General features: G+C 39.4%; 2 protein-coding genes across 2 annotated transcripts; one reads left to right on the forward strand and one right to left on the reverse strand.

The window, feature by feature from the left end:
* Positions 1 to 3,564: 3,564 nt before the first annotated feature.
* On the forward strand, positions 3,565 to 6,421 carry LOC134868599 (sphingosine 1-phosphate receptor 3). Its single transcript, XM_063889850.1, has 2 exons — positions 3,565 to 3,699; positions 4,139 to 6,421. The coding sequence occupies exon 2, from the start codon at positions 4,216 to 4,218 to the stop codon at positions 5,353 to 5,355; it is 1,140 nt and encodes a 379-aa protein (XP_063745920.1). The 5' UTR covers positions 3,565 to 3,699; positions 4,139 to 4,215; the 3' UTR covers positions 5,356 to 6,421.
* A 994-nt stretch (positions 6,422 to 7,415) lies between these two features.
* Positions 7,416 to 27,474, reverse strand: shc3 (SHC (Src homology 2 domain containing) transforming protein 3). The gene is made up of 15 exons (XM_063888813.1): positions 27,419 to 27,474; positions 24,717 to 24,855; positions 22,899 to 23,074; positions 20,313 to 21,666; positions 17,636 to 17,706; positions 15,746 to 15,809; positions 14,114 to 14,233; positions 13,122 to 13,175; positions 12,930 to 12,981; positions 12,720 to 12,849; positions 12,267 to 12,420; positions 11,822 to 11,915; positions 11,543 to 11,734; positions 10,194 to 10,519; positions 7,416 to 10,109 (listed from the first exon to the last, which is right to left on the reverse strand). The coding sequence occupies exons 4-15, from the start codon at positions 20,940 to 20,942 to the stop codon at positions 9,981 to 9,983; spliced, it is 2,016 nt and encodes a 671-aa protein (XP_063744883.1). The 5' UTR covers positions 20,943 to 21,666; positions 22,899 to 23,074; positions 24,717 to 24,855; positions 27,419 to 27,474; the 3' UTR covers positions 7,416 to 9,980.
* Between the last annotated feature and the right edge of the window lie 25 nt (positions 27,475 to 27,499).

Genomic DNA, 27,499 nt, shown 5'->3' on the forward strand with positions numbered 1-27,499 from the left:
CTACCCTCACCTATGGTCATGAAGGATGGGTCATGACCGAAAGAACGAGATCGCGGATACAAGCGGCCGAAATGGGATTTCTCCGCAGGGTGGCTGGCATCTCCCTTAGGGATAAGGTGAGAAGTTCAGTCATCCGGGAGGGACTCGGAGTAGAACCGCTGCTCCTTCGCGTTGAAAGGAGCCAGTTGAGGTGGTTCGGGCCCCTAGTGAGGATGCCACCTGGGCGCCTCCCTAGGGAGGTGTTCCAGGCACGTCCAGCTGGGAAGAGACCAAGGGGTAGACCTAGGACCAGGTGGAGGGATTATATCTCTTCGCTGGCCTGGGAGCGCCTTGGAATCCCCCAGTCAGAGCTGGTTGATGTGGCCAGGGAAAGGAAAGTTTGGGGCTCTCTGTTGGAGCTGTTACCTCCGCGACCCTGACGGAAAAGCGGGAGAAGATGAATGGATGGATGGATGGAAAATCAATTATGAATGTCCTTAGTATACCTTATGCATGCTTGTAAATTTATGGTGCATTTTTAATGCATAATGTTTAATAATGAATATCCTGACTATGTTAATGCCCTGAGTCAAGAGGATTAAGTTAAATGCTTTGTATTGATATGCACGGATAGCAAGAAGATCCTGTGCTCTTTAAATTAAATATATATATACAGCCGTGGAAAAAATGAAGAGACCACTTCAGCATTATCACTTTCTCTTGTTTTATTTTTTACAGGTATGTCTTTTGAGTTAAATTATTTTTATTTTCTTTTTATTGTATTCTATAAACTACTGGCAATTTTTCTCTGTGTTGGAGTTCAACACACACTGTAATGGCTGCCATACATGTAGAGATAAAGATTTAAGAAAAAATTGGAGTGGTCTCTTAATTTTGACTCATGTCAATTTTATTGTTTGTTTTTCTACTTCAAACAATGTCCAACAGTAGAAAGTACACAAATGTTGTACTTGTAAATTAGAAGGTACTTAATTGACTATTTGTATTTTCTGTGATTCATGAGTTTACTCATATTTCAGTGACAAATATTGTCCTTGTTATTTAATTTACTTGACAACTGTAAATCTGTTTTACTTTGCAGTTTAAGATTTTAACATTTTCTTTAGTATATGAAACATTATTAGAGATTGAAATATTCAACAAAAAGTAGTAGGCTACAAGTTATAGAGGAGCTACTCGTTGGCCTGCTCTAAGTAGATTTTTAGGAGCAGGATTTTCCCCTTATAATGGAGTCGTTCTGCAGAGTGTTATTGCTACTTTGACTTAAATAAATCATGTGAATACTTCTACCCACTGACAATATTACACAGAAACAGTATCCTGCATGAGGTCCAGCCAGTAGATGAGCAGTGGAAACTTTCCCTGAGGAATGATTTTACCATCTGTGAGGCCAGCAACTCTGAGGCCAGCTGCTTTATTGTACAGTACTTTCAAATGAGGTTAAGTTTATACTTAAATAATATAGCATTATAATGGCAAGAAATCACACATACAGTGCATTTGCAGTTTTATGGTAGGTGAACAGCAACTGATGCTTGAAAATGGCAGCCATAGACAGCTTTAATTATGTCGTTCTGACAAAGATTTTAACCTCCCTCAAACCAAAGTAGTGAGGGTGGTCCTGAAAAAGTGAAAACCCTCCACCCATGCTCCTCTTCAGTAGTCTATGAATACACATAGACATAGACTCACTCTTACCACATATTATGGGTTTGTACTTGCTGATGGTTTCATATTTGGCTCAAAGTTTTTGTAAATGCAGATGCGAGCCCCACATCACTGTAGTTTGCTGAAAAACCCAAGGTTTTTCCAACCATGTTCCCCGTCTGTTAATCCAGCTGCCTTTACGTAGACCCACTCTGTGATTGGTCCCAGATTTTCTGCGGGTCCAGAGTAACTATTTGGCTTTTTCCCGGAGATTTTTCCCATTGCTTCTGGCACAGTGAGACCTAAAGGAAATGACTGAGAATTGGGACTGTAACAATGCTAATGGACAAATGCCAGACCACAGCTGTTTTACCAACCACACACAACATTTTTCTGGGTTAATAACCACAGACACTGGAGGAGATCTACTATTTAGTGATTTGGTCTGTGACAGTACAATATGTGCTTAGTTTGGAGGGAAATCGCAAGCAGCTAAATGTCTAGCACTGTTTAAAGTAGCACTAAGATTCTTAGCGTTTGAGTTAAATTCAAAATGCTTATGACTCAATTATTCCTGAAGCAATTTCTGGATTTTATTTGAAATAAAGGGTTAATTTTTTGGTCACATTTTGGTCATCTTATGTTTAGATTTAGCTGGGTAATTCTGTATATATGCAGTGTGGATTCAACTCCATCACATCATTTTCAAAGAGTCATCATCTGTCTTTCTGGCTCTGAGTCCCTCTCCTTGCTGCCAGCCCTGCCCATCCTTCCTGGATATGAGGTCACGACAGAAGGACCAGAACAAAGGATGGGCTGCAGTCATTTTAACTTAGACTCTACAGCATGCTTAATATTTCTCATGTTATGTCCATGTCTAGAAGAAAGACAGCAGGGAAAATCAGCTACGTACAGACTTCCTAAAGTTCATTCATGTGTGTATATCTACAGAGCCTGGCTTTTCTTGCACTGCTGTAAATAACTGTGTCACTTAGTAATTAAGAGAGCAGAGACATCTCTATTCTCTGTTTTAATTTTATACTTATTTTTTCAAAAGTCAAAGTCAACTTTATTGTCAATTGCTCTGTTGGTGTTACACAGACAGGGGGATCGAAATTCAGTTACTTACATCCCAGAGAATAAAAATATATAAAAAGAAATGTAGCCTATAGTACATGTGAAAATACACATACTTACACGCCTAACACCACTTATTGATGTGTATGATGTTTTTGTTTTCTTTCCTAAAATGTAAACAAAACATGTACTTATCAAACGATCTAGCTAAAGTGTCTCTGTATTAGGCCAGATAACTATCAGGCTACAGTATTTTTTTTTAGCTGGCTAACTTTAAGTGCTAGACTAGCAAGACTGAGATTGTATAATAAAAATAGAGGAGATATGTTTGATTAGATGTTGCACCCTGTCATGTTATGAATGTTTTGTTGTACAAGCTATGTTTTTCTTTAAATGTTTAGTTCGCATGTTAGCAAGCTATATAAGCTAGCTAGGAGCTAACGCTTTAAAATGAAATAGGTTACAAATCCAGCGAGTTTTAGCTCACAAGCTCAAGCAAAAATCTATAAATAATATTAATTATGTACATTTTTAAAACTATAATTGCTTCGAATTTTCTTAAAACATACAAAATGCTATTTCAATAAAATTATAGTTGTTGTGCCGTAAACATATTGCTATGGGATTAAGTTGAGGAACATCTTGTCCTGGACAGGGTTCATGTAAAATATCTAAAGACATTATTAGTTTCCACACACCTGGTGGGTGCCTTGCTTCATGCTTGCACTGACCCTTCAGCTCTTGCTCTCCTGGCCCGGGTGCAGCAGAGGGAGGAGGGGGGTGTGACTTCCACCAACCGTCGTCAGTGCGGAGTTTAGCGATCAGTAAAAGATGAGGAGAGCTTTCTTCTACTGAGCCGAGGCAGACGGGATTAAAACTCTGGAAAACACGGAGAATCGAGCACTCAGCAATGAAATGTGTGTATCTCTGTGTGCGTTTCACTTTCAACTAAACTCTGAATTCGAGCATCCCACGGTAAGTTACTTAAAACTTGAATCGGCATACATAAACTACGTTAAATCTGCACGGTTTCATTTACTGTGCGGGGAAGTTGATGGGGTGTACAGTATGTTTGTGATGATCAATTAAACTACGTTAATGTATGAAAAGCTAAGGCAAGAATTCATTTTCATTTTCAAATGAGCCCCTGTTAGTTTGGGCAACGGTCCAAAATTCCTATGTAAACAATCACACAAACAAACAGCATCATAGTGTATTTGAAGGTGTAGGTTTTGAAACGTTTACTGCAGGTATTTGCTAGTCTTTAAGAAGCCTTGTTTCTATTAAGAAAACTAGATTATCCCGTTAAAATGAATTAATAAAATCATTAAATGGTGTGTAACTGGATAAATATGGACTATGAATTGACTGCTTTAAGTAATAACTCTCTCATCTCTCACTTCTTTCCCTGCAGTTAAACACGGTGGACCTGCTGACACTGGACTCCTTGCTCACTTCTCACATCCAGTGTCAGCAGCCTGCGCTTTCAAGATGATCAACCCTCAAGTGTACCTCCACTACAACTACACAGGGAAGCTGGAACATCGCACCAGCGTTGGCACAAGCCCCGGTAGCATGGACGCCAAAACTATCGCGTTCCTCATCATATGCAGCTTCATCGTCCTCGAGAACCTCACCGTGCTGGTGGCCATATGGAGAAACCACAGGTTCCACAACCGCATGTACTTCTTCATAGGCAACTTGGCGCTGTGTGACATGCTGGCTGGAGTCGCCTACCTGGTGAACCTGCTGCTGTCGGGAGAGAAGACCCTGCAGCTCTCACCTGCCCTCTGGTTTGCCAGAGAAGGAAGCATGTTTGTTGCACTTGGAGCCTCCATTTTTAGTCTCCTGGCTATTGCTATTGAACGACACTTGACAATGATCAAAATGAGGCCTTATGATGCCAACAAGAACTACAGAGTGTTCTTGCTCATAGGGGCCTGCTGGCTGATTGCCATTTCTCTTGGCGCTTTGCCTATTCTAGGCTGGAACTGCTTGGACAACCTCCCCGATTGCTCCACTGTCCTCCCTCTCTACACAAAGAAATATGTAGCTTTCTGTATCACAGTTTTCATGGTTTTGCTCTTGGCCATGTCAGTCCTTTATGCTCGCATTTACATCCTTGTGAAGTCCAGCAGCCGAAAGGTGAGCAAGAACAGGAACTCTGAGCATGCAATGTCCCTGCTGCGCACCGTCATCATCGTAGTTGGGGTCTTCATCGCCTGCTGGACGCCCGTCTTCGTCCTGCTCCTGGTGGATGTGGCATGTGAGCAGCGCTGCCCAATCCTCTACAAGGCAGAATGGTTCATCGCAGTGGCTGTGCTGAACTCAGCCATGAACCCGGTCATTTACACTCTGGCCAGCCGTGAGATGAGAAAGGCCTTCCTAGGCCTGGTGTGTGGTGTTTGCTTCACGGGAAAGGCTTCTGGGAATGGCAGCGGAAACAGGCAATCTCTGGAACCCAGCCGGAGCAGGAGCAGGTCATGGAGCAGCCAGAACAACCCTAACCAGAGCCAGCAGAGCTCCAGGCAGGCGGAGCTGGAGAAGGGGCCGGAGGCAGCCCGTGGCGAGGTCTCAGTGGTGGCAGGAGGGGCTGCAAATGCCGTCATTGAAAGTGACAGGAAAGATTGAACAAAGTAATCTACAGAACCAAAGGGACATTTGGCCCTAATGTTTGACATGTGCATTGGTCAGAATTGGTGACGATAACAACATTTGAGTTGTGATTGTTTCATACTATGGATTTCTTGAAGTGCAGGGCAGTGGGTTTCTCCTATGTCCTTGATATGTTTAAATATGCATCATCCCTTAATGGTATAGATACATTACACTTATGTGTGAGGCCAATCGGTTCAAGGAGACAATCAATATGTACTGTTTGTCAAGTAAAGTATTACATGATATCCAGCGAGATGCACGTATCTCATCTCATTTTAAAGTTACCCGAAGATACAAATCTCAAAACCAATTGAAGGAACTATGTCAATTTCCCCTGCTCATGCAAAGTTGACATTTTGGAGGTATGTGTTTTTGCAGGACAATGACAATGTGCTAATAAATAGTGCTCTTACCTTTTAAAACCCACTTACCTCTGTAATTTGTTACCATGAACACGAATAAGAAGTGAAACTCACCTGCAATGAATTAAAGTTCAATTGCAAAATAACGTAATGAAGAATGATTGTAGACCTTTATCCATTATGATAAACGATGTAATGTATTTATTGTTCTGTCATTTTATATTCACTCAGTTATAGGCAAACTCAGTATTACGTAGAGTTATCCTAACAATAGCTGAATTATAAATTAATGTCAGTGAAATGTAAAAAAGCATATGCTGAAGTGTTCAAACTGCTTCTGTTCACTGCACAATGAATGTGGCTGATGCAGTTCATTCAGTAGTGATGCCAGGGCTCCATCTACTGCTGAATATAGGTAGGTTCAATTCTCAATGCTGACTAGATGTTCTCCAACATGCTGCATGTTCAGTACAGAATCTCTTTAACCCTCATTTTTGTACCAAAATGCTTGTTTGTCTGTTGTATTTTAATGAGTTTCTTCCCAAATTCAACTAAATCAAATTTAGCATGAAGTCAGAGGAGGCATGTGAATGCAGCATGTGAAATATATGTTAACTATACATGCAGCTATTTATATGTTGCAGAATATTAGCGTTGACACAATAAACCTCATGTCTACAGTAGAGTGCAGTGATGTATTTTTTTCAATTTAAACATTTGTGAAAATTATTATTTGTAGTGGTATCTAGCCAGATATTTTGCTTTGATATCTCCAGTTTTAGAGAGAACTGCCTCTGATATTTTTGAAGCCACAATACAATGAGGTTGAATGCAATTTCTGTTTGTGTTTTTTGGAAAATAACAGCAACTTTTTTTCCCCTGGATAAATTTATCTATTACTTTACTGTGAACCGTTTTCCTTGGGACTATGTTTTAGAAAAGTGTGTCCTGCAAATTATCCAGATTAAGACAGAAACTGTTTATGGATATTTTTTCCAATGCTTTCAGTCCAAAGAACTACACTCTATTCACCTCAGTTGTATTGGGCTTAAAGTTCACCGATTATGCAAAATTCCACTTTTTCTTGTCTTTTAAACATAAACATATGTCGCCTCTGTGTTAAGATATTTCTGAAAGTTTCAGGAAAAAAGATTCTCTCTCTTTTTGTCCTGATCCCGCTATGTAAAAACCTGTCTGAAAATTAGCTCACTTTGTGATGTCACAATGTTTTTTTGGGTTGTGTAATCATTAGCCACAAACTAACCAAGGTTACCCCGCCCACCGTATCACCTGAATCTCCTCCTAGAGCACCATTGTGTTTTTTTAAACCAAACATCTCACAGAGGGGCGTGGCCAGCAGCAGCTCATTAGCATTTAAAGCTACAGACAGCACTTTGAAACAGGGCTGAAACAGATCGGTATATGGCAAGCTACAATGCACGATCTGTTTGGTATTTTGAGCCTAACACTTCAGGGACATGTTTTGTATATATCTGAGACCTATAATATATTGTTGAAAAAGAGCATAATAGGGGACCTTTAAATCAACACAAATCCACAAGCTAAAATAAACCAAAAGCATCTGCATCACAAGATATCCCTAGAAATTAGTGAGCACATCTGTGAAAGGTGTTAACGATCATCTCAGCAGATACAACAGATTCTGCACATTCACGGTTTTATTGCCAACAGTCATACAGAATAATGATAAACCCATACAACCAAATGATTAAATCTGTAAACATCATTTGGACTTCTTTGTTTTTATTTCCTTTTTTTAACTATACCTGTTCCAAAATAGTGAGTTTCTGTGTGATTCCCTCCGACAAAGATTTATATTCAGAATCTGGAAATGATACATTTATAATATATAATAGAGAGGGAAGGAGGGAGAGAAAGAGACAGATAGAGAGAGGAAACAGTAGTCTCAAGCAGCAACACGCAGCAGGGCAAAACACAACCTCTAGTGAACAGGCATGCCCCATTGAAGATTAGCTATTGCACTTTGAAGAAAGAGAGAGAAAATAAAAATAAAAATACCATTTGTACAAATAAAAGGCACATTTTCATCAACAGAAATCTGGAAAGAAGCTCCGTTCTTTTTGTGTCCCAACGTGTTTGGTTGTATAATTTCTTTATGCCACACAGCTAATCATGTTATCTGAGAGATTCAAGTATGGAGTTTGTTCCTGCTTTATATGTATATGCTTTGTTCAAAACTTTGCCAAGGTGGTTCTACAAATTTGCACTTCAGAAATAAAGATTACTTTAAATAGCATAGTACTCATTTAAAATTTGGCGCGTTTTTCCTTCTCCCAAGATATTAGATTTGATGAAATTATGTCACAAATAATTGTTTTTTTAAGTAAATGGGTTATAACTGCTAAAAATATCATAATGATTCTTTGTGCCCTCTTTTTTTCTTCACCTTCTCTCAATCAAATATTCTGCCTCTTCCACTCTCAAGGACACAAGGGATCAAGGAAAAGTCTTATCAGCTTCAACCAAAATGAACCCGGTGGAGGATATTTTCACGTGGATCCCTCTTTGCTAAAGTAAGTGTTGTTGTGAGATGCATGTACTGTACACTCCCTCTTGCAGCAAAATACAGGCACGTTATATTACATTGCATCTGTCTTGTCAAACTCATTGAACACATGCTGATTTTGGTTCAATTGAAGTGGTCCAGTGCATATCAAATACAATGCCCCCCCATTCATTTGGTATCCATCAGAGTACTGACAATAGTAAGGATGAGAGCATTTCAAAAGTCTGTTGCTAGAACTGCTGTGTACTATTTCTAGGAGCCATGTTAAATGTCTGATTCCCACTCTACAAAAACAGTGTGTATAACAGGAAATACAGCAAACTGTTCTGTGGAATGATTGTGTACAGTGGACTGCAAAATGCAAATGAACTCTGAACTATCAAGCAGAAAATGTTTTCGTATTGTATGTCTTAAATACACAGCTAGCATACTTCGCTACTATTAATTGATAACACAACAGAGGTGAGTGCACTGACGGGGACAAAAGGTATCTCTGTGATGACATCTAGTGGCAAAACGAAAGTCTTGCAATCAGATATCACTGAGCATTTCCTTTTGTTAACATCAAGAAATTAAGCTGAAATGATAACCAGAATGTATTGAGTGGACACTTTGTGTTTGTCTAATTCTTCAGTAAAAAGGGCAAATTACATCTCAACACATTTGTCTTACAGCTTACTCTGATTGTGCTATTCATTTGTGGTCATTCAAATAATAACAATACCTTTTAAAAAAGTTCAACAAAAGATGCCAGAAAATGCTTTAAATTAAAATGTGAAGAATATCAATTGCATGACCCAAGCCCGGAGCTAATCATTGACTACACACCTAAAAGAAGAATCCAGAGGAAACCAATTCAGAAATAATCACTTGTTGAAAAGCATAAATAGTTTTTACAGTGTCAGCATACACAAGCACCTCTTTCAAATTAAGGGGTTTCAAGGTCTACGAACAATGTCCACAAGAACAGTTGATTTTAAGTCATGCGACTGCAGTGACACGAGAAAATACTTCATAAAAAAAGTTTATCTTTAAAGCCATTGACAGCACTATGAAGGATGCCTTTTAGCGCCCCAACACGTTGTGACTACTGCAAAGCAAAACACATTCAGGTCTGATCCCCAATAAAAGCAGATTTCATATAGTGACTATTTTAGTGAGCTGTCACACTATCGGGGAGATTAAAGGACATTTGTTACCAAACTAATTTATTAAAAACTAAGTTTTCCAAACTGTTTGTTTCCTCATCCTCTCAGCCAACGGCCTCTGTAGAAATGTGGTTGTGCTTGACAGACAAAACTAAAATTTTAGGTCTTTATTCTAAAATACTCTTGTCAACACCTCTTTGAGGTTTGATTTGCACTTCATCTAAACTACAAGAACAATTGCCTTTTTTTATTCTTTTAGCTTTTAAACACCAAATCAAGATATTATGTCCAAATGCACCTATGTCTTCTCAAAAATATAGCATTTCAGTCCTCACAACAAAATAATAACAGTTCTATAAATAATTTCTTTATCTTAAACAAATCTTGCATCTTCCAGTGCCTCCAGTAAAGTAAGCACGGGCCAATCCCCCAAAATCACTGTCAGCGCGTAAAGCCTTCAAGCATCTTCTCATGTTTCATCTTCAAGTTTCAGGATGATAGGAGAGACTGTTCAGAGCTTCCCAGCAGGCATTGCAAACATCACTGTTTCCTCCCAACGGGCTGCAGGAGACACAGTTCACTCCCAGCTGACACAATCGGCAGATTGTTGTCACGGTGATGGCCAATAAGATGGCTAATGCTGTCAAATATATGATCTTTTGTCCGTACCTTTGAAAAGAGAAAGAGAAGTTAAATATCTGTCATGGCCCTCTTAAGAGTTCACAGTCTACATTTCCTTCAGCCACGTCTTACCGTGCCTTCAGGGTCCACCAGCAGTAGGTGTTTGGCAAGTCCATTGTGCATGCCCGTCAGAACGTAGGACCCCGGGTTTGTAGTGCTCTTACGAACCAGGAAGTCCCCGTCTTCTATCAGCAATTTTTCAGCGTCGCGGCGGCTCATCTTGCCGTGGTACCACGTCTTGCCCTCCAGCTCCTCCTGGGCCCGGAAGGCCACCGAGCGCACAAGCAGAGGACTCAGGTTGTCCACGGACGCCGCCTTGTGGAGGTTGGAAACCTGGGATTGGACTGGCCCCTGGGACGGCGGATTGGACTGCGACTGAATGGCCTCCCCAAAGGGCTCTGGTATAAGTGAGAGCAGGGCCAAAATAATCAATTCAGAGGATGGATTTCTGTAGTTTTTACTTGCCGTCAGGACTTGTGAACTACACCAATCAATAATATCAGATAATGGTTTGTATAAAAACCTGTCTCTTAAAAACAAAAAATCATTGCTGCTCTAGCTAGACGAAACCCTATCTATTTCTTAGGCTGTTTTATTACATGTTTGTCGGCATATTTCATGATCCTAAAATAAATACATTTGATAAGATGAACAACATCCGCGAATTGTTTGTATGTGTGCAACAGGCGGGAGAGAAAACTGTTCGTTGACCGTAGTGAAACTGTTTTTTTAAAACCTGGATTTAAAGCATTAAAAAAATGGGCTACATTAAACACGTTTAAATGAACAACTGAAGAATCCTGACCCTGTGTCTTTCTTATTAAATCAGACTTCCTTTCTAGACTGACTGTGGTATGTTACACACAAACATCTTCTTCCAACCTAATTGTTGTATAACAATTTAAATCAATTAGGAAATCTTATTTTTTGAATGGAATTGGATTAAATTGTGAGTCGTTTATAAAGCTGCTGGAGTTTGTTAGTGAAGGAACAAAGTAAAATGTGGCTGTTAACAGAGAGAGAACTACAGTAGGAGGAGGATAACACCTCCACTCAGACTTCATATAAGAACAATTTGAATGTTATAGTTCATCACTCGCATGTAATTTGTGTCATGTATTTCTCATGCATAGTTACACAGATATGTCCTGAATAATAATAGCAAAGCTAAGGCGGAAGTTGAACAGATGAAAGAATAAAGCAGTGGATGATAACACTCCTCCTTTTGTCTCCACACTGATATGGTGTTATTATAATGCCATGGCGATGTCACAGAGAAACTAAAAGCTGGGAAAACTCTGTAATTAAGAACTCTGATCAGAAAGTCATTACTGTGTTATTCTGAAAGCCACACGAAGAACATTATGACACTTTTCAAGTCACATGATCAGCGTTAATCTGAACCTTCAGGAGAGACTTACTCATGTCGAACAAGTCCTTCTGTGGGCTCTCTTTGGCTGCGGCCGCCATGCCCTTCGTCACATTTTCTGCCTCTGCCTGGAGTGCAGCGAGCACCTGGGCGTCGATCTGCTGAGTGTTCACATACGCCGGCATCTCGCCTGTTTTTGGGGCCTGACCTTTACTCTCCGGCAGACTGTTTATGTCAAAGGATCCTACATTTGGAGAAACAATCAAAGCCACAGCATTTAATTTCTGATTGCTTAAGTATTCAAGTCGCAGGAGAGCATGTCTTTTCATACCCTGTTGTATGATTATGGGCTTTCTTCCATCTCCCCAGTGTTCTCCACAGTGCCGCCCTTGGTAATATGTCTGATCCACTGAACCTGGGCCCATCTGATGACGAACAGAAACACAGTTATAAGTGAGCAGAACAAGAGTGGATATTTTAAAATGAACATTGATCATTGGTGTTGAAGCTTAATTTTTTGACACCTGCAAGTCTGTGGAGTTGCAAGAATAAAAACAAGGTTTTGACAACATTGAGATCCTGTTACTGGTTGCAGTTTTGAAGAAATGTAAGTGATTTCTTTTTTTTAAATAACATACAATTGACATTTAGAGAATGCTCTCAATATTTTTCTACATGCTCTACAAAATTGCAATCGGTATCTCTGATTACATCCACAGGAAAACATAAATTACTCTGCTAAATCCTGAGATTATTCAACATTAATTGAGTTTTACCTGGCCTCCCTCTGGCGCTGTGTTCTGATTGGTCAGCCGGGTGTCGATGAAGCCTCCAGGGGGCGGCATCTTGCCGGGGATGTTGTTATAGTAAGGATGCTCTGATGATTCCTCCTCTTCCTCTGTCCATGGCAACTCCTCCATGTTTAATACCCTGAGGAAAAACATGGGTTGGTCATGAAACACAATACTGCCAACATGTGCTTGTGTGAGTGTTTCACGAAGACCTTCTGGAAGAAGATTCAGGCTGAACTGCTGCAAGCTGTCGTTTATGTCAATGTGTGCATTAAGGTTCCCAATATTTCAATTTCTTTTATCATTTACTTTGTCCAGAGCTAAAATAATGAATGTGGTATGTCTTATATTTATCTTCTGTGGAACTGCCAGAAGAATTCCAGGAAAAATGCCCCTACATGAACAATAAGGTCTAATGCCCTGTCTCATATACCTCACCTGTCATGTGTAGAGGACATTTTGCTCGAGGGACACTGAAGGTACTGCTGGAAGCGAAGGTCAAAGGCCTGGCCGATGGTGCTGATAACGTCCTGGGCCAGCCCATCAGAGCACTCCAGGATGTGACATGCTGACGAGGGCCAGAGCAACACATTTTAATGAGCATGTAAGATATAAAACACACAGAGAATCAGAGGAATGAAGACCTACCTCTTCTGTTCACGGGGTCCTTTGCTACATAGGCAACAAAATCTGTTGTGTCCTTTAAAAAAAAAAAAACAGTACAACTGTTGTGATAATCTCCAACTAAAACATGTATTTTGTGGTATATTAAATAGTTTGTTGTGCAGTAGTTGAGGTATAAAATATCATTACACTCTTTGGCAGTGTTGAGTTACTTACGGGGTCTCCACCGGATGCAAAAGAGATGGACTGCATGTGATGGTTGGCTATGATCTGTCAAGAGAAAAGGTATATTGGACATATGATTTAGAAAATTCCTCTTTATAATACAAATACATTAATTCTACACATATCATTTTGTATACTAGAATAATTTGGTTTATTTTTTGGCCATTACCAACTCATTTAAGATCGATGGTTGTTTAGTTTAACTGTCTCGAGCTACAACCATGAGTTTGTTGAGTGAGATTTGGTGCTTTGAGATTTGAGCATTACAACCAAAGGAACTAATACTCAATATTTGTTTGAATGTTATGTGGTGTATAAATTACAGTGTGGATTATTTTTTTTTTGTGCCATAGCACCATCTGCAGGTATTATCAAGAAGAGCACCAAGGTGAACAACAATTCACATTGTGACCACTTCACCCCTCAACCACAAAACATTTTTTATTTGAAATGTGTTTTATTTGACCCATAAACCCGGCTAATGGGTTATGAAGTGCATGGGGACAGGCATGTTGCTCACCTCTGGTTTATTTTAGCAACATCTTGAGAGCCTCTGTGCTCTCGCTTGACTCCCTCCTTATTACATAAACCTCCTTAAACAAACCTTCTCAATTCTATTTTAAAACAACTTGTCACTTTAGAAACGGCTAAGAATAAGATCTCCTCTGTTGCATCCACCTAAATTTAGAAACAGATGTCCTCTGATCACTTATTTTTTTAGATTTTCTATTTATCCTGTAGATACTTGGGTAAATGTTCTGAAAAAAACAAGCTACATAAGGTATTCACCAAGCGTTCAGACATATCTCATGGCCTTCTTCAGTTAGTCTTTTTAAGGTGTATTTCTCTCTTGTGCGTCACACACGTATTTATGTATGTGGATGATGGGGGACTTTTTGCAGAATACATTTGTGGTTCTACTCTCTTAAATGCATGCCTGTGGCTCACAGAATCAAAAGTGTTGACAAAGGTTGCACACGGACCTGTTTGCAGTCGGGGGTCATCAGGTTGAGGCTACTGGTGGAGATATTCAGGTTGATGGACATTCCAGCAAACTGCAGGTTGCTCTTCCCCAGGATACTGGACAGAGCTTTGGACGGTGGCTGAGAAGATCACAGCAAGGCACAGACACAAAAATAAAACAAATGACATCAACTAGGTCTTACCAATCGAACAGTATATCTTAAATGTAATAAAAGCTTAGACGATTGAAACAAAAATATCTCTAAAGTTGGAAACAAATGACAGAAGATTGAGATGTTTGTTTCCCAGTTATCAGGCTTTATGTGAAGCTAAGCTAACCTGCTAAGACACAGATTCATATTAAGTATGTTACTGAGAATAAATGACACAGCAAAACATGCCAAAATGAACAATTAATAAACTCTTCCTTTAGGGGGACATACTACAGATAAAACATTGCACTAATAATATCCTGGACTAATAGAAATCTCTATGAAATGAACAATTATTTTAACTCTATTATTAAGTTTTCCTAAAATTGTTTGCAATTTATGCATTTTCTAACACTAACTTTTGGTGGATTTAAGAGAAATCTACAGATGCAAAAAGAAAAACTTGGTGTTTTCTTTTCACTAGGCTGAAAAAATAAACTATGGAAGCAAAATAGCCCGAAAACTATGGTTTAGCCTGCAGTGTCTCATGTGTAGAAGCAGTATCATTTAAAGGGTGATTTCACTATTATTTAGTTAATACAGAAGAAACATTACTTTTCAAAATATGTATTGATTTCTGTTGGGGCCATGCAAATGAATCTAATAATAGGTTTGTGAGTGAATGAATGAGTGCTGATAAAAGAGACTGGGCGATAGGGCTAAATCAAATGAGCCAAACCCCATCCAAATGCTCAGTTTGAGGCTGATGTCAGCACAGTACATTTGTCACGCAGCCAAATGATTACATCTTATATCTTACATTTATTCCGCGAGAGAAACTAGTCTGCGCTGATTTTTTTTGTGTTATATACTCTTCCCTGACATTTGAACAAGCTCTAGAGAGCAGAGTAATGCTTCATTTCACACCCCACATTAAGACACAGCCTCCTCACACACACTGCGGACACACACCATGTACATGCACACACAAACACAGCGAAGACAGACGCTCTCACACACACACACACACACACACACACACACACACACACACACACACACACACACACACACACACACACACACACACACACACACACACACACACACACACACACACACACACACACACACACACACACACACACACACACTCCTGATCACAGATATTGTGCACTACATGAGTCACTAAGCACTGTGCGCGGTGTGCAATGCATCGTGGGCTGAAGCTACGCCCACGCACATACAGTCCCATACCTCTTCATCTCTCTCCTCAGCCTCTCTCTCCCTCTATTCTCTTAGTGCAATCTCTCTATCTGTCTCCGTTTTCCCTCTTTTTACATGAAGGAAGACAGGAAGAACTTAGAGGGGATGCTATTTATAGAACGTGGAAGAGTAGATGAACATCTAATGCTGTTTCCTCTTTTTCCCTCCACTGTACTATTAACTAACATTCATTTTTATCCTTATCCTTCCTTGCGTCTCTGTCCATCCATGTACCTTTCTCTTGCGCAGAGCTCCTTTGGTCCCTGGAACAGCCTCACACACCAGGCTGATGGCTTCCCTAGAGAGAGGGTGAGAGGAGGGTGAAGCCAAGATGGTGACCATAGTCAGACTCAGAATTATGTTTTCAAACTAAATAATATTATTTTTATCTTACAAGGAAAATGTACAGGCATGCATATTCCAAAAATAACTCTCAGCTAAATGCCATCTTGCTAACATGCTTATGTTTAGCAGGTATATCAACATTAGCTTGTTAGCACTTAGCACCTGTATTTGTAAAGGCTGATTTTGTTTTTGGGAATATGAGTTGGTTCATTTTTTTTTGTTAAATGGGTACAATTAGGTTTGTTGATAGTTGAATAATTATTTCTTGATCACCCATCAATTCCTTATTAATACAGTTAGTCAGTATTTCTTTCTTGTTACACCTTTGCATATTATGATGCTTCCAGGAATACCTAGGAAATCCAATTTTGGCTTTAAGTACAGTAAATGAACGTTTGTTAACACACTTGACATGTGTAACTGCCTTATATAATACCTGTAGTTCATGTTTGCTTTAATACAATTATTGCTTTATTTATAAATATATCTATTTCTTTGATGTTATCAGTTTTGATTGGTCTATTAACATATGGCAGATAGAATACAATATAACCATGAATAAATGAGAAAAAACGAACAAAAAGGAAACACAGATAAATGAATAAACTAAACTAAAACCATTTTTATTTTTTTATTTAAACAATGCCTGGCCTCAACAGGTTGTTACATATAAAACCAAATCACAATGACCACAAGAGAGCTGAGTCGGGATTAAATATGCAGTGTAGAGTGTTTTTAAAGGTGCTATAGGGAATATTATAAATGCATTGCAACTCTGTAAAACCAGGAAACTGTACCTAGTATACAATACTACACAGTGAAGAGCGAAGACTAAAATGACCTTTAAGAAATGACCACCATAATACAAACTTTTACATACATGACACAAACATGTGGAGTAAATGGTGGTTAAAAGTAGGCCTGCATTGACGCAGAAGAGTCAAATCCCCATCTGAGACAAAGTGAATATTTGGTTTCATGACAGAGACGCTAATTTGAGTATCCTTTATAGGTGGATAAATCACACACAGCAGTCGGTTATTTTAGAAAAGGCGTCATCTAATAATAGCAATAGAATGAGACGTAACATTTAGTCTTTGTCTATCTCTCTTTATTACAGGAAAACTGAAACTCATGTGCATAATGAGGGAGAAAGTAAGAAGAGTGGCTGTGTGGCTTTGCAAACTACCGTTAGTCTGGGCTGACTTCAGGAAGTCAAGCATAAAAGTGGACATGACACAAACCGATTCACTGTTGGCCTTTGCCTCACTGCACATTGGTCAATGATTTCTAACAGACACATGGATTCAGAAAGTTCCATGCAAACAAATTGTGATAAGAGACAGCCTGAATGTGCTCTAAAATACATGTATGCAAAACTCTATCATGTTTTAAAAATGTTTATTTAATAACAGATTGTAAATATACATGTATGTGCGAAGACATGACAGAGAGAAGAGATTTTATTGTTTTAGCAGACAAAAATTCAAATGTATTCACACCTATTCACCTAAAAACAATTTGTCACATCAAAGATTTTCACTGATCTGATCCATGGAGAATGTAAATAGAGATATTATGTTTTCTGACATATCTATGACATGATATTTAATTCAAGTTTTCTGAGATTTTTTTAGTAAAGCCTACAAAATAAATCATTTATTTAAGAAACTGTTCAGTTAAGTTTTCTCTAAGTGTTGTTTGTGGGTATTAACACTAAACTGCGATGATGAGAACTGCTACGACTGAGTAAATCTACTGAATCAAAGACAAACATACCTTGTAATTTGTGATCTTGTGGTGAAATCCAGAGATCTCATTGACCGAAGGACTTCTAAACAGCCGAGATACTGGAAAGCAAAAATGACAAACGTTACATTGATGATTACAAACATAGTTCATTTATTTGCATCAGTCTTAAATCACTTATTCCAATAAACAGCAAATCTACAAAGACCACTACAACATAGAGTACATTTAAAAGACATAATGCATTTAGATAACAAAAACCTAAAAGATACCTTTTTTACAATAAAACTGCACAGTGTAACTTGCTGATCTTGCTATGTGATAAATGACACTCACTGTGATAAAAAAAAGCTCAAACTGTGCATAATATTTGCAAATATGCCTGAACCTGTATTTAATCAGCAGTTTCTACTTCCAAGTTCAAAACAGAAACATCCAGGAAGAGTTTAAAAGCCAGTCAGACATGCTTTGTTGTAAACTCTGTAGAAAATGAAGGGATTTTTTGTGTTACTATGCCACATGAGGTGACTGTAGTCCTAACATCCCATGAAACCATCTTCAGCACCAGCCACCTACTCGCATTACAACACCTCCTGTGATTAGTATTGCACAGGCCGAGAACATTTTGTGCTGACGAGTTCCTATTGTTACCAGAATCACATTCATAATCCGTCTGTAAACAAAACAGAAATCCAGACACACTAATGTTTCTATATCCACTCCTTCCTCAAAAGTTATTAGAATCATAACTTTCATATTATGAGGCCTCCTTCTCTCCAGCGAGCGTTTAGCGAAGCAGTGACAAACAAATACCGTTTATGTCAACATGACGTTTGCAGATTTTTAATGTCATCTATTTTCAGTACGGAGAGTTTAAAGTGCACAATTCAGCAGGGCCAAAAATAAATCAGAGGGTTATAAAAATGGTACAGACCTATTCTGAGCACATTACCACTCGTGCTGTACGAAAGAACAGGTACAGGGTTCACACAGAGCGACTGAACTTCAAATTAATTATGAAATATCAATGGGAGGCCCGGTGTGAGGAAATTAATTCAGTAAAAATGTCAGGTTCATGCATTCACAAAACTACACAAACATGCACACTACAGACTTTATAACCAGAAGAACAGCTGAAACATAAAACACATATAATAATGGATTCAGTTTTAACCTACGAAAGTTCTGATGTTATGTTCATAAATACAAATGTGTATTTGAATGTATAAAAGGTTGGATTTCATTCCCCTCATTAACAATGTCAGAAGATGTGTTTGTCCCATAATGTACATAGTAACGCTTAACAGTCCAGCTCTGTACAATGTAAGCAGGATGTGTACGCTACAGAGAATAAAGCACATGTTTAATAACCACAAATTTCATTTAGCCTAGTATGTTGGTGAAATTTGTAATAATAAATGTTAAAAAAACATGAAGAATGTGCAACAAATAAGGATAAACATGCATGTGCACTAACTAAAACATACTTACCAGTCCAAAAAGGATGCTAATTCCTATAAAACAAGCAGCTCTACTCATGTTAGCTATTTGTTTTGGCCTTTTTTGGTATAAGCACACAGCTACAATGGGCCAAAAGTGAGAGTGTAAACAGTGTCACTGTCAATCTATGTCCCTTTAGAGTAATGGTGCATGATGCGCGCAGAGTGACCACATGACGCTAATTAAAAGTGCTGTGAGCATAACACCACGCTGAACTCAATACACACAGGACCTCAAACCACAGGAAAAGCAGAGGGTAGGGGCGCACGGACCGGACACATTTCCCCCCTCTCACCGTGTGGATGCTTTCAGCGGCATTGACTGGACGAATAAGCGCTCCCGTCCTTAATGCAGTTAATGGAATGTCACGCTGGTCACAGATACTGGAGGCTTTGTTCAGGCAAGTTATCATGGGTGTCATATGATGGCAATCATACCGTGTAACTTGATTTGGAAAGCACACATTGCTCTTAAGAATGCTAAAAAAAACCTGACTTGTTTGATGTGCTACATAAATGAAAGAGGCTTTACTGCTACGGGGAAATGGTTTGTTCCGTTTTCCATTCACTTTACACCTTGAAGAGCCAGGGCTCAGCATCATCACTCCTCATGTTAGTGACTCATTGCCGGCATGATGACATTCACAGCTCTCGTAGTTGTGGGCCAACTTGTGCCCCTTTAAATTATGTATGATGGCTGAACATTTACATGGATGACACGGATGCTGTGAGACAAACACGCACTGAATGTTTTTTATCCCCCCATTCCAACATTTCCCTATCTGCGAGCTAAAGCAGCCACCGAGCTCATAGAGATGCACAATGTACAGAAAAAACACATCACCATGGTTACAAAAGCATAACGCTGTGGCTGCATATAAACCAGACGAATTGAAATGTTTACATCATGCTCAAAATGACGCTGATAATTGCATTTCCCATCACATTTCTCCTACCCCCCCAATGTTGACCTTCTCTATTTCCTGAATTATTAAATGTCTATTTTCTCGTCGCTGCTCCTTCTGCTGTTGCCAACCTACATACACCCACTCAAGGGCATGTTGTGATGTGCCAATGGAACTACATTAGCTCTCCTTCACCCCCTCCCCCCTTCAGGTAGCTGAAGCTTGAGTCATTGAAAGAAAAGAGAGAATGGGGAAAGAATATAAAAGAGGGAGAGGACTAAAACAGAAAAAGAGACCACCAACCTTCACAATGTATGTCACTCCTGGACCAGAGATCTTCTCGCTCGAGTGTAGCCACCCTCTGGGGGGTTTGTTCACCAGTCCGCCACCTCCACCTGTGTTCCAGTCCTCTCCGCCGGGCTGGTGCTCGTCCAGCCTGCTCTTCTTGCTCATGTTGACGGCCGAATCCAGCTGAGAGCAGGGGGATGAATGGGAGGCCGAGCTGCACAGAGAGCCGCCCACACCAGAGGCTGCTGCCGCCGCGCTGGGGCTCGGACCACTGGAGCCGCCTGAGCCCGATCCCCCACCCCCCTGCAGCTTAGACACAGCCAGGTCCTTGACAGCCGAGGGCAGACCCTTGATGCCCAGCAGGCTGCCTGAGTTGCTGAATTTCAGGCCGGACACCTTGTTGATGAGGGTGCAGAGGGTGGTGCCTCCATCTTCCAGGTGGTCAGAGCCGTGGCCGGTGGAGGTGCTGGAAGCGGTGTTGGTGGTGGAGGAGGCCTGGACCTCCGTCGGGGGTGTGTAAGATGTCTCGGCTGCAGACTGGGGGGTGGCCGAGACCTTGGGGTTCATGGACAGGCCGTGGAGAAGCTCATCGACGGATGTTACTGACTCATTCCTGAAGCGGTTGTATTTGGTACGGTGAAGCATACCCTTCTCTCTCTTGCTCTCTCCACCAACCGACGCGCACAGCCTGCCTCTTTCACAAGTGTGCTGGCAGACGTGGCTGAGCCGTGCTGATTACCCTCTCCTGTAACATAGCAGCAGCGGTACAGGCAGCAAACGCCTTTTAGCAATCAAAGGCCACCTGACTGTAATTTCCTCTATTGGAGGTTACAGTGGTGGTTGTGTTGAGCTGCTGCTGCTGCTGTCGCCAAAGTCCAATCTGCTCTCAGTAAAATCCAGAGCTGCAATCCAATCCGTCAGAGAGCAATATACAGACACAATCCATGGAAACACAGCATTGAGGCAGAGGAGGAAGAGGATGGAGAGGAAAAAGGTCTCTAAAAGGCTGCCAGTGTTGTGGTGCAGCTTGTTTGGTTTCCAGCGGTGATGCTGCTGATGATTTCTAGCCTCAAAAATCCAAAAAGTAAGAGAACAGAGAAAGGTCTATGTTGTCGATGATCACAGATACTGCGAGGGAAGAGCAAACACTCTCTACTGACTGCTGCCTGCCTGCCGGCTCAGAGCTAAAGCATGACTCACTGATCTGAGAAAACCTTCTCAACAAAAGGCTTGCTGAACACTGCAAATCACTTCCTGTCGTAGGGAGAAAAAAAAAAACTCCCACTTACAGCACACTAGAACCAATCAATTTTTAAATTCCCCGGTCTGATGTTTATTCTCTGTAATTCTTTCCTTGTTGTTTGTTTTTCTGAGAGAAAAAAGGAAATGAGGAATGAAAGGTGATTATTTAACTTAGTAACACAGACATTGAGAATAATTAGCTTGACTTGTGGTCATACACATTTATATCTTATTTAATGGATGAACTGTTCAAAAGATGTGACAAAAAGAATGATACATGCAATAAAATGATCACAGAAAAGATTGTAAATGAAATAAGTAATGATAACCGTAACTGTCCATTTCACTGGCAGCTAATCCTTTCAAACGTTTTAGATTAAAGAATAAAATCTCTGTTTTAATGTTTTATAAAGACGTCATCTTCTTTAAAGGATGTTAATCCATACAGTCAACCAGTGAAAGCAACAATACAGTAACATTTTAGCATGACCGGAAAATACGCAACATCATTAATATATTGTCCATGTTAATTTATAATAGCTGCAGATTATGGGCAGACAGCACTCCTGGTTCTTAGTTATATACTTTAAAAAAGCTACCTAATACACTTGTTGTCTCTGCACAGTATATTAATAATCATCCATAAATGCAAAAATAAATAAAGCTGTTTTTTTTATACATATATAAATGGTTTTGAGACCGCTTGTCTAATGTGCAGCTCTAATTCTCTATCTGTATTCTGCAACAAAGGCATAACAAATTCCGTTCAAAACAAGGAAGCAGAAACAATCTCACAGCTCGTCTAAAATAACCCAGCAATTGGTCCGGCTTGAATTACATGAATGACACAACTACAAAGAAAACAGAAAACGGCATGAACGACGTGTTTCTCAGGCAGATGATTCAATGAAACAATGGAAAAGATAACAGAAAAGCCCACGAGTCTCCTTAAAGCAGCACCAATGAAGCATCTTTGTCTCCCCGGTAGCGGAAAGCACACAGCCAGACACCATTCATGTAAAATGTCCTCAGGAGCATCTAGCTAAAGCCGAAAGACTGACACTCATTCATAAGCAGCTTCCGCTCTCACTCTGCTGCAGATTTCGCACTGCAGTCCCTCCCAACATCTCTCTTTCCTGCCTGGCAAATATAGAAAAAAAAAAAAAAGAAAAAAGAAAAAAGACAGCACGTCTGCCTTCTCTCCTCAGAAAAAAAGGCAAACACAAAAGCAGGGAAGAAAAGGCAGGCCCTCGCAAATCATCAAATGAGGAGGCAAAAAGACAAAGGAGAACAAGAGCAGAGGACAACAGGCATGCAATATTTAGTCTTTTATGTGAATGAAATAGCAGGCTGGCATACCAATGTTTCTGTGAATGGAAGCAAGGCCTTTCTGCCTCTGCAAGGCAATCCCTTGGGATGGCATGGTCTTATCCAATGAGGAGCCGGCTGGATGACTCATTCAGGGGAGGCTTGCAGAATAGTGGAAGAGACCATTCCAGGGGCAGGTGTACATTCGGTTTTCTCCTGACTGCCCTCTAAAAATGATACGTACCACATCAGAAATGAGATGCTGGAGTGGTTTCATAAGCTACTGCTGTGGTATAACAAAAGGAAACTGAGAAATATACCTATAAAAAGGAATTAGAAGAAAACATGCCACCCCCATGATTTGATTGTCACCATTATCAGCCCCCCCCCCCCTCACATTCATGTGAACAGTTACCACCTACACATTTAATTAGCAATTTACTGTTTATATGTACGAGGGCAGATAGTACAAATGTACCAGAACAACAGATGTGCAAATTTGGTTCGAGATATATTTGGAAGACATATCCAATATTCAATAATCATCCTATTTGATTTGATTTTAGAAGATATCCTGTATGCTAGTATGTGTTATACACTGCCCGGCCAAAAACAAGGACACAAGCCTGTGGGGGCAGTGCTATGATCTGGGGTTGCTGCAGTTGGTCTGGTCTAGGTTCAGCAACGTTATGTGCCCAAAGAATGAGGTCAGCTGACTACCTGAATATACTGAATGACCAGGTTACTCCATCAATGGATTTTTTCTTCCCTGATGGTACGGGCGTGTTCCAAGATGACAATGCCAGGATCCATCGGGCTCAAATTGTGAAAGAGTGGCCAGGCAGCATGAGACATCATTTTCACACATGGATTGGCCACCACAGAGTCCAGACCTGAACCCGATTGAGAATCTTTGGGATGTGCTGGAGAAGACTTTGCGCAGTGGTCCTAATCTCCCGTCATCAATACAAGATCTTGGCGAAAAATGAATGCAACTCTGGACAGGAATAAATGTGACATTGCAGAAGCTTGTGGAAACGATGCCACAGCGAATGCGTTCCGTAATCAAAGCTAAAGGCGGTCCAACAAATATTAGAGTGTGTGACCTTTTTTTTGGCCAGGCAGTGTATGTTGTTGTTGATCATTGTTATTATACATCTTTAAGTCATTTTCAATTGTATCACCTCTAAAGCTATGATTATTACTGCTTGTTATTTGGGTTTTATTGCCATCAATGAATATTTTTCTCCTGAAACAGTGGTTTATTGATAATATTTAAATCAAAACATTTCATTAAATGTAACTTTAATTTACTAGTTCTATTTATTTTACTTTGAATATACCACTGCCAAAACTAAAATGAAGACTACGGCATATAGTCCAATAATTGGCAGTGACGCTGAAGCTTATACATTATACAAACTGCTGACTGTAAACCTGCTTTTACCGGCATCTGTTTGAAATGTAGGACTCATCATGTCAAATGTATATTATCAAATTTAAGTGACAAGAATGAAATGGCAAACAGACATAGCAACAGTAACTAAGAGGGGCGGGGCCAATGTAAAGATCAACATGAAACTTGATGACTTTTCCTCTAGCACCACCAGCAGGTCAACATTTTTGACTTTTTGTGAACCAACAACAAAATCAATTAGGTTTTTCAAATGTTCAGGTTTTTGACTAAATCTTATATATATATATATATACTTAAGACGTTATTCTTCCCTAAAACAGTGCACTATTGTGTAAATATGGGATTAAGAGGAAGCTGGTCAAATTTTTCATTTCTTCCAGTAGCTGAATTGGATCTTGTAGGCTTTTCAGTGTGTAGATACGGGGACACAGGAGTAATACATCTCTACTCACACATTGCAGTGCTCTGTAAGCAGGTGCTCAGAGAACCTGAGGCACAGAAGGTCCGTTCTCTGTGAAGTAGGCAGCATAGGCCACAGCGTGGGCCTCCTGTGGTGTACGATGGGGTCCATCCAAGGAAAGGTCACAGAGTCTAATAAATAAATAAAATGGCACAAACATAAAACAGGATCATTCTCTTCCAATAAGATGTGTGTGAATCTCAACAAACAACAGGTGACTAACAGGTAAAGCATTCAACATTAGAGTGCACTGACAAGCCACATATGAAAGTATTCTGCTTATTTTATTTGCATTAATTAAGAACAAGATACAAACAATTCCTCCAGATAATTCGCTAAAGTTCATAGTATTTGATGCATCAAATAACTTCTAATTGGAATAAGTAACAACACACATTTCATTGTCAATAAACCTTTGATTTGATTTCAGTGTTCTCATTGTCCAGACATACATTAAGAGTGAATGAGAAAGGAGAGACAGAGGAAAGAGCATCCTTTGGCTGCAGACACTTCTCCACTTGACTACTGTTGCCAGGTTACCAAAAACATTTTTTGTTAAAAAGCAGGAGTTATTTTCAGACTAGGTGGAAGCAAAATAACCAATATTACAGAAAGGGCAAACACAGGCAACTGGTAAAATGGGATTTAAAAAAGATATATATATTTACAAACAGCTTGAAAAGCTTCAGAGATTTTGCTGATGATATAAGTTTGCTGTGTTTGAGGAGACTTCTGACATTCACAATAAAACATGAACTTGCTGACAATATTCTTTGAATAGTTAAGTTGAAGGCAGATGACATTATTGTTACAATTAATGTCCTGTCAAATATATTTAAAACGATTCCAAATATTTGTATTTAAATTCAGCAGCCAAAATAATGCTAGCTTGTCTATGTTTTGACAGGTAAAGATAGCCGGTACTGGATTAAAACAAAATGAAATAAAAAAACTGCAATTGATTTTCATAAATTGCAAATTCTATGTTGTTGAAATGATATTGAGTGGATTTGTGTTCTTGCTCTGACACTATGTCATTGTCATGTTGTCTACTTGATTTACAGTGGGTTCCAGTTATGCAAACATGGCAACAAATAGTTAAACACATTCATAAATGCTGTCTATTCATTTTATATGGGCCAGGAGCAACATCTCTATATCTGATTAAAATATAAATAGATGTTACACAACATTGTGTTACCATTGTGTTACCATTGTGTTTACACTGAATGTTAATAATAATTTTCTTGCCGGACATCAGTGACCTGATATGAACCTTTTTGTGAGCACATTTCAATAGCATTGCTGCTGAAGGAAAACAACATTGATGATGATACTTGAAGAGAGCAGGATGATGTAAGGATTTCCTGTGTGGACAACAACCTAGAGAACTCATTTTCATAATCGTGCCCGGGGCAATATTGGAGCTTTCTGTGAATGCTTAACAGAAAAGAAAAAAAAAGCAGAAACACAAAAGGGTCATATATGATTATATTCGTGTTTGTCTGTCTGTGTCCTATAGACACAGCACCCCGTATACAACACCCAATCCTTTCTGTAAATCCACTAAGCAAACAATGCTAATAGAAAAATCATTTCAGCAGATGAGTTATTGCCACACATGTATGTCAATGTAACAGGTGCAGTACTAATTCAAAACCACACTGGATCAATGTCCTCACAAGCCCCATAAACACATAGTTGTATCAGAGTAAGACAAAAACATTTCACTGTGAAGTAAGTTTTGGATCGGAAATTGCACAGGCATTGACTCAGGATGCAGTGTTGTCTTTATACTCAATGTAAGAGTCTGCAGTGCACTGTATGGCACACCTTATTTTGCTGTTGTTGATATAGTGGCTTTGCAAATCAATGCAGAATTGTATATATAGACAATGGATTTTATATGAATATTTTCAAGAAAGTTCAGCAGTGTTCGATAGAAAAGTCAAACATTTCTCAATTGGATTGTGGCCCTCCTTCCATTTTGATCCACCTTCTGTTTTTTGTGGTTGTTTTTTTTAACAAATGTTCATGACATGGATTGGTTGATTTTTTCCTGAGCTATAGGATTTGTTCAAAAGTTTCCATATCATGTGACTCAATGATTTCAAACCAATGCAGAATTTTATAATTTTTTATTCTTCCATTTGATATTTTATAGGCTAGTTATGCAAAATCAGGAGGGGTTTTTTTATAAAAAGGATTCATTTTTCCAATCCCTTCCATGTTTTGGGAACCGATGACACCAAATCCAGACACTAATAAAACAGACAGCTTATATTTTATACGAATATTTGTAAGAAAATACACAGTTTTACATTATAAAGCTGAGGGGTTTTTTCAATAGCCTGCTTACCATGTTAACCGACAAGTCTCAAAATCAAAATCTAACGTTTTGTGTGCTTTAAATCAATAAGAAAAACGTAAAATGTAGAAAATTGTAATAGACTTAAACCTTTCGGACAGTATTATCGTAATGAAATATAATCTTCTGTGAATTGGCTAATGTCACTCATTTCGTTACTAACTTGCTGCACACATGTAAGCTAGCTGACTCTCAGACATTTTAACTGTTCAGTTAACCAGAGGGACATTTGCTAAAACAAGCAGTTTATCTTCATTTCTGAAGTTCTCTTTGGTATAATTATAAAAATAAGTTTCTAAAAAACGTTTGATAAGCTTAAATCTCACCTTTGTGTCGCCGTTGGAAGTTTGTGTTGGTAGTGGGCTCAGTGTTGCTCTTCTTCCGCCCTCAGGGGGGCAGTAAGGAGC

Source organism: Eleginops maclovinus, chromosome 8, assembly GCF_036324505.1.
Source record: "Eleginops maclovinus isolate JMC-PN-2008 ecotype Puerto Natales chromosome 8, JC_Emac_rtc_rv5, whole genome shotgun sequence".
In the NCBI taxonomy this organism is placed as follows: domain Eukaryota; kingdom Metazoa; phylum Chordata; class Actinopteri; order Perciformes; family Eleginopidae; genus Eleginops; species Eleginops maclovinus.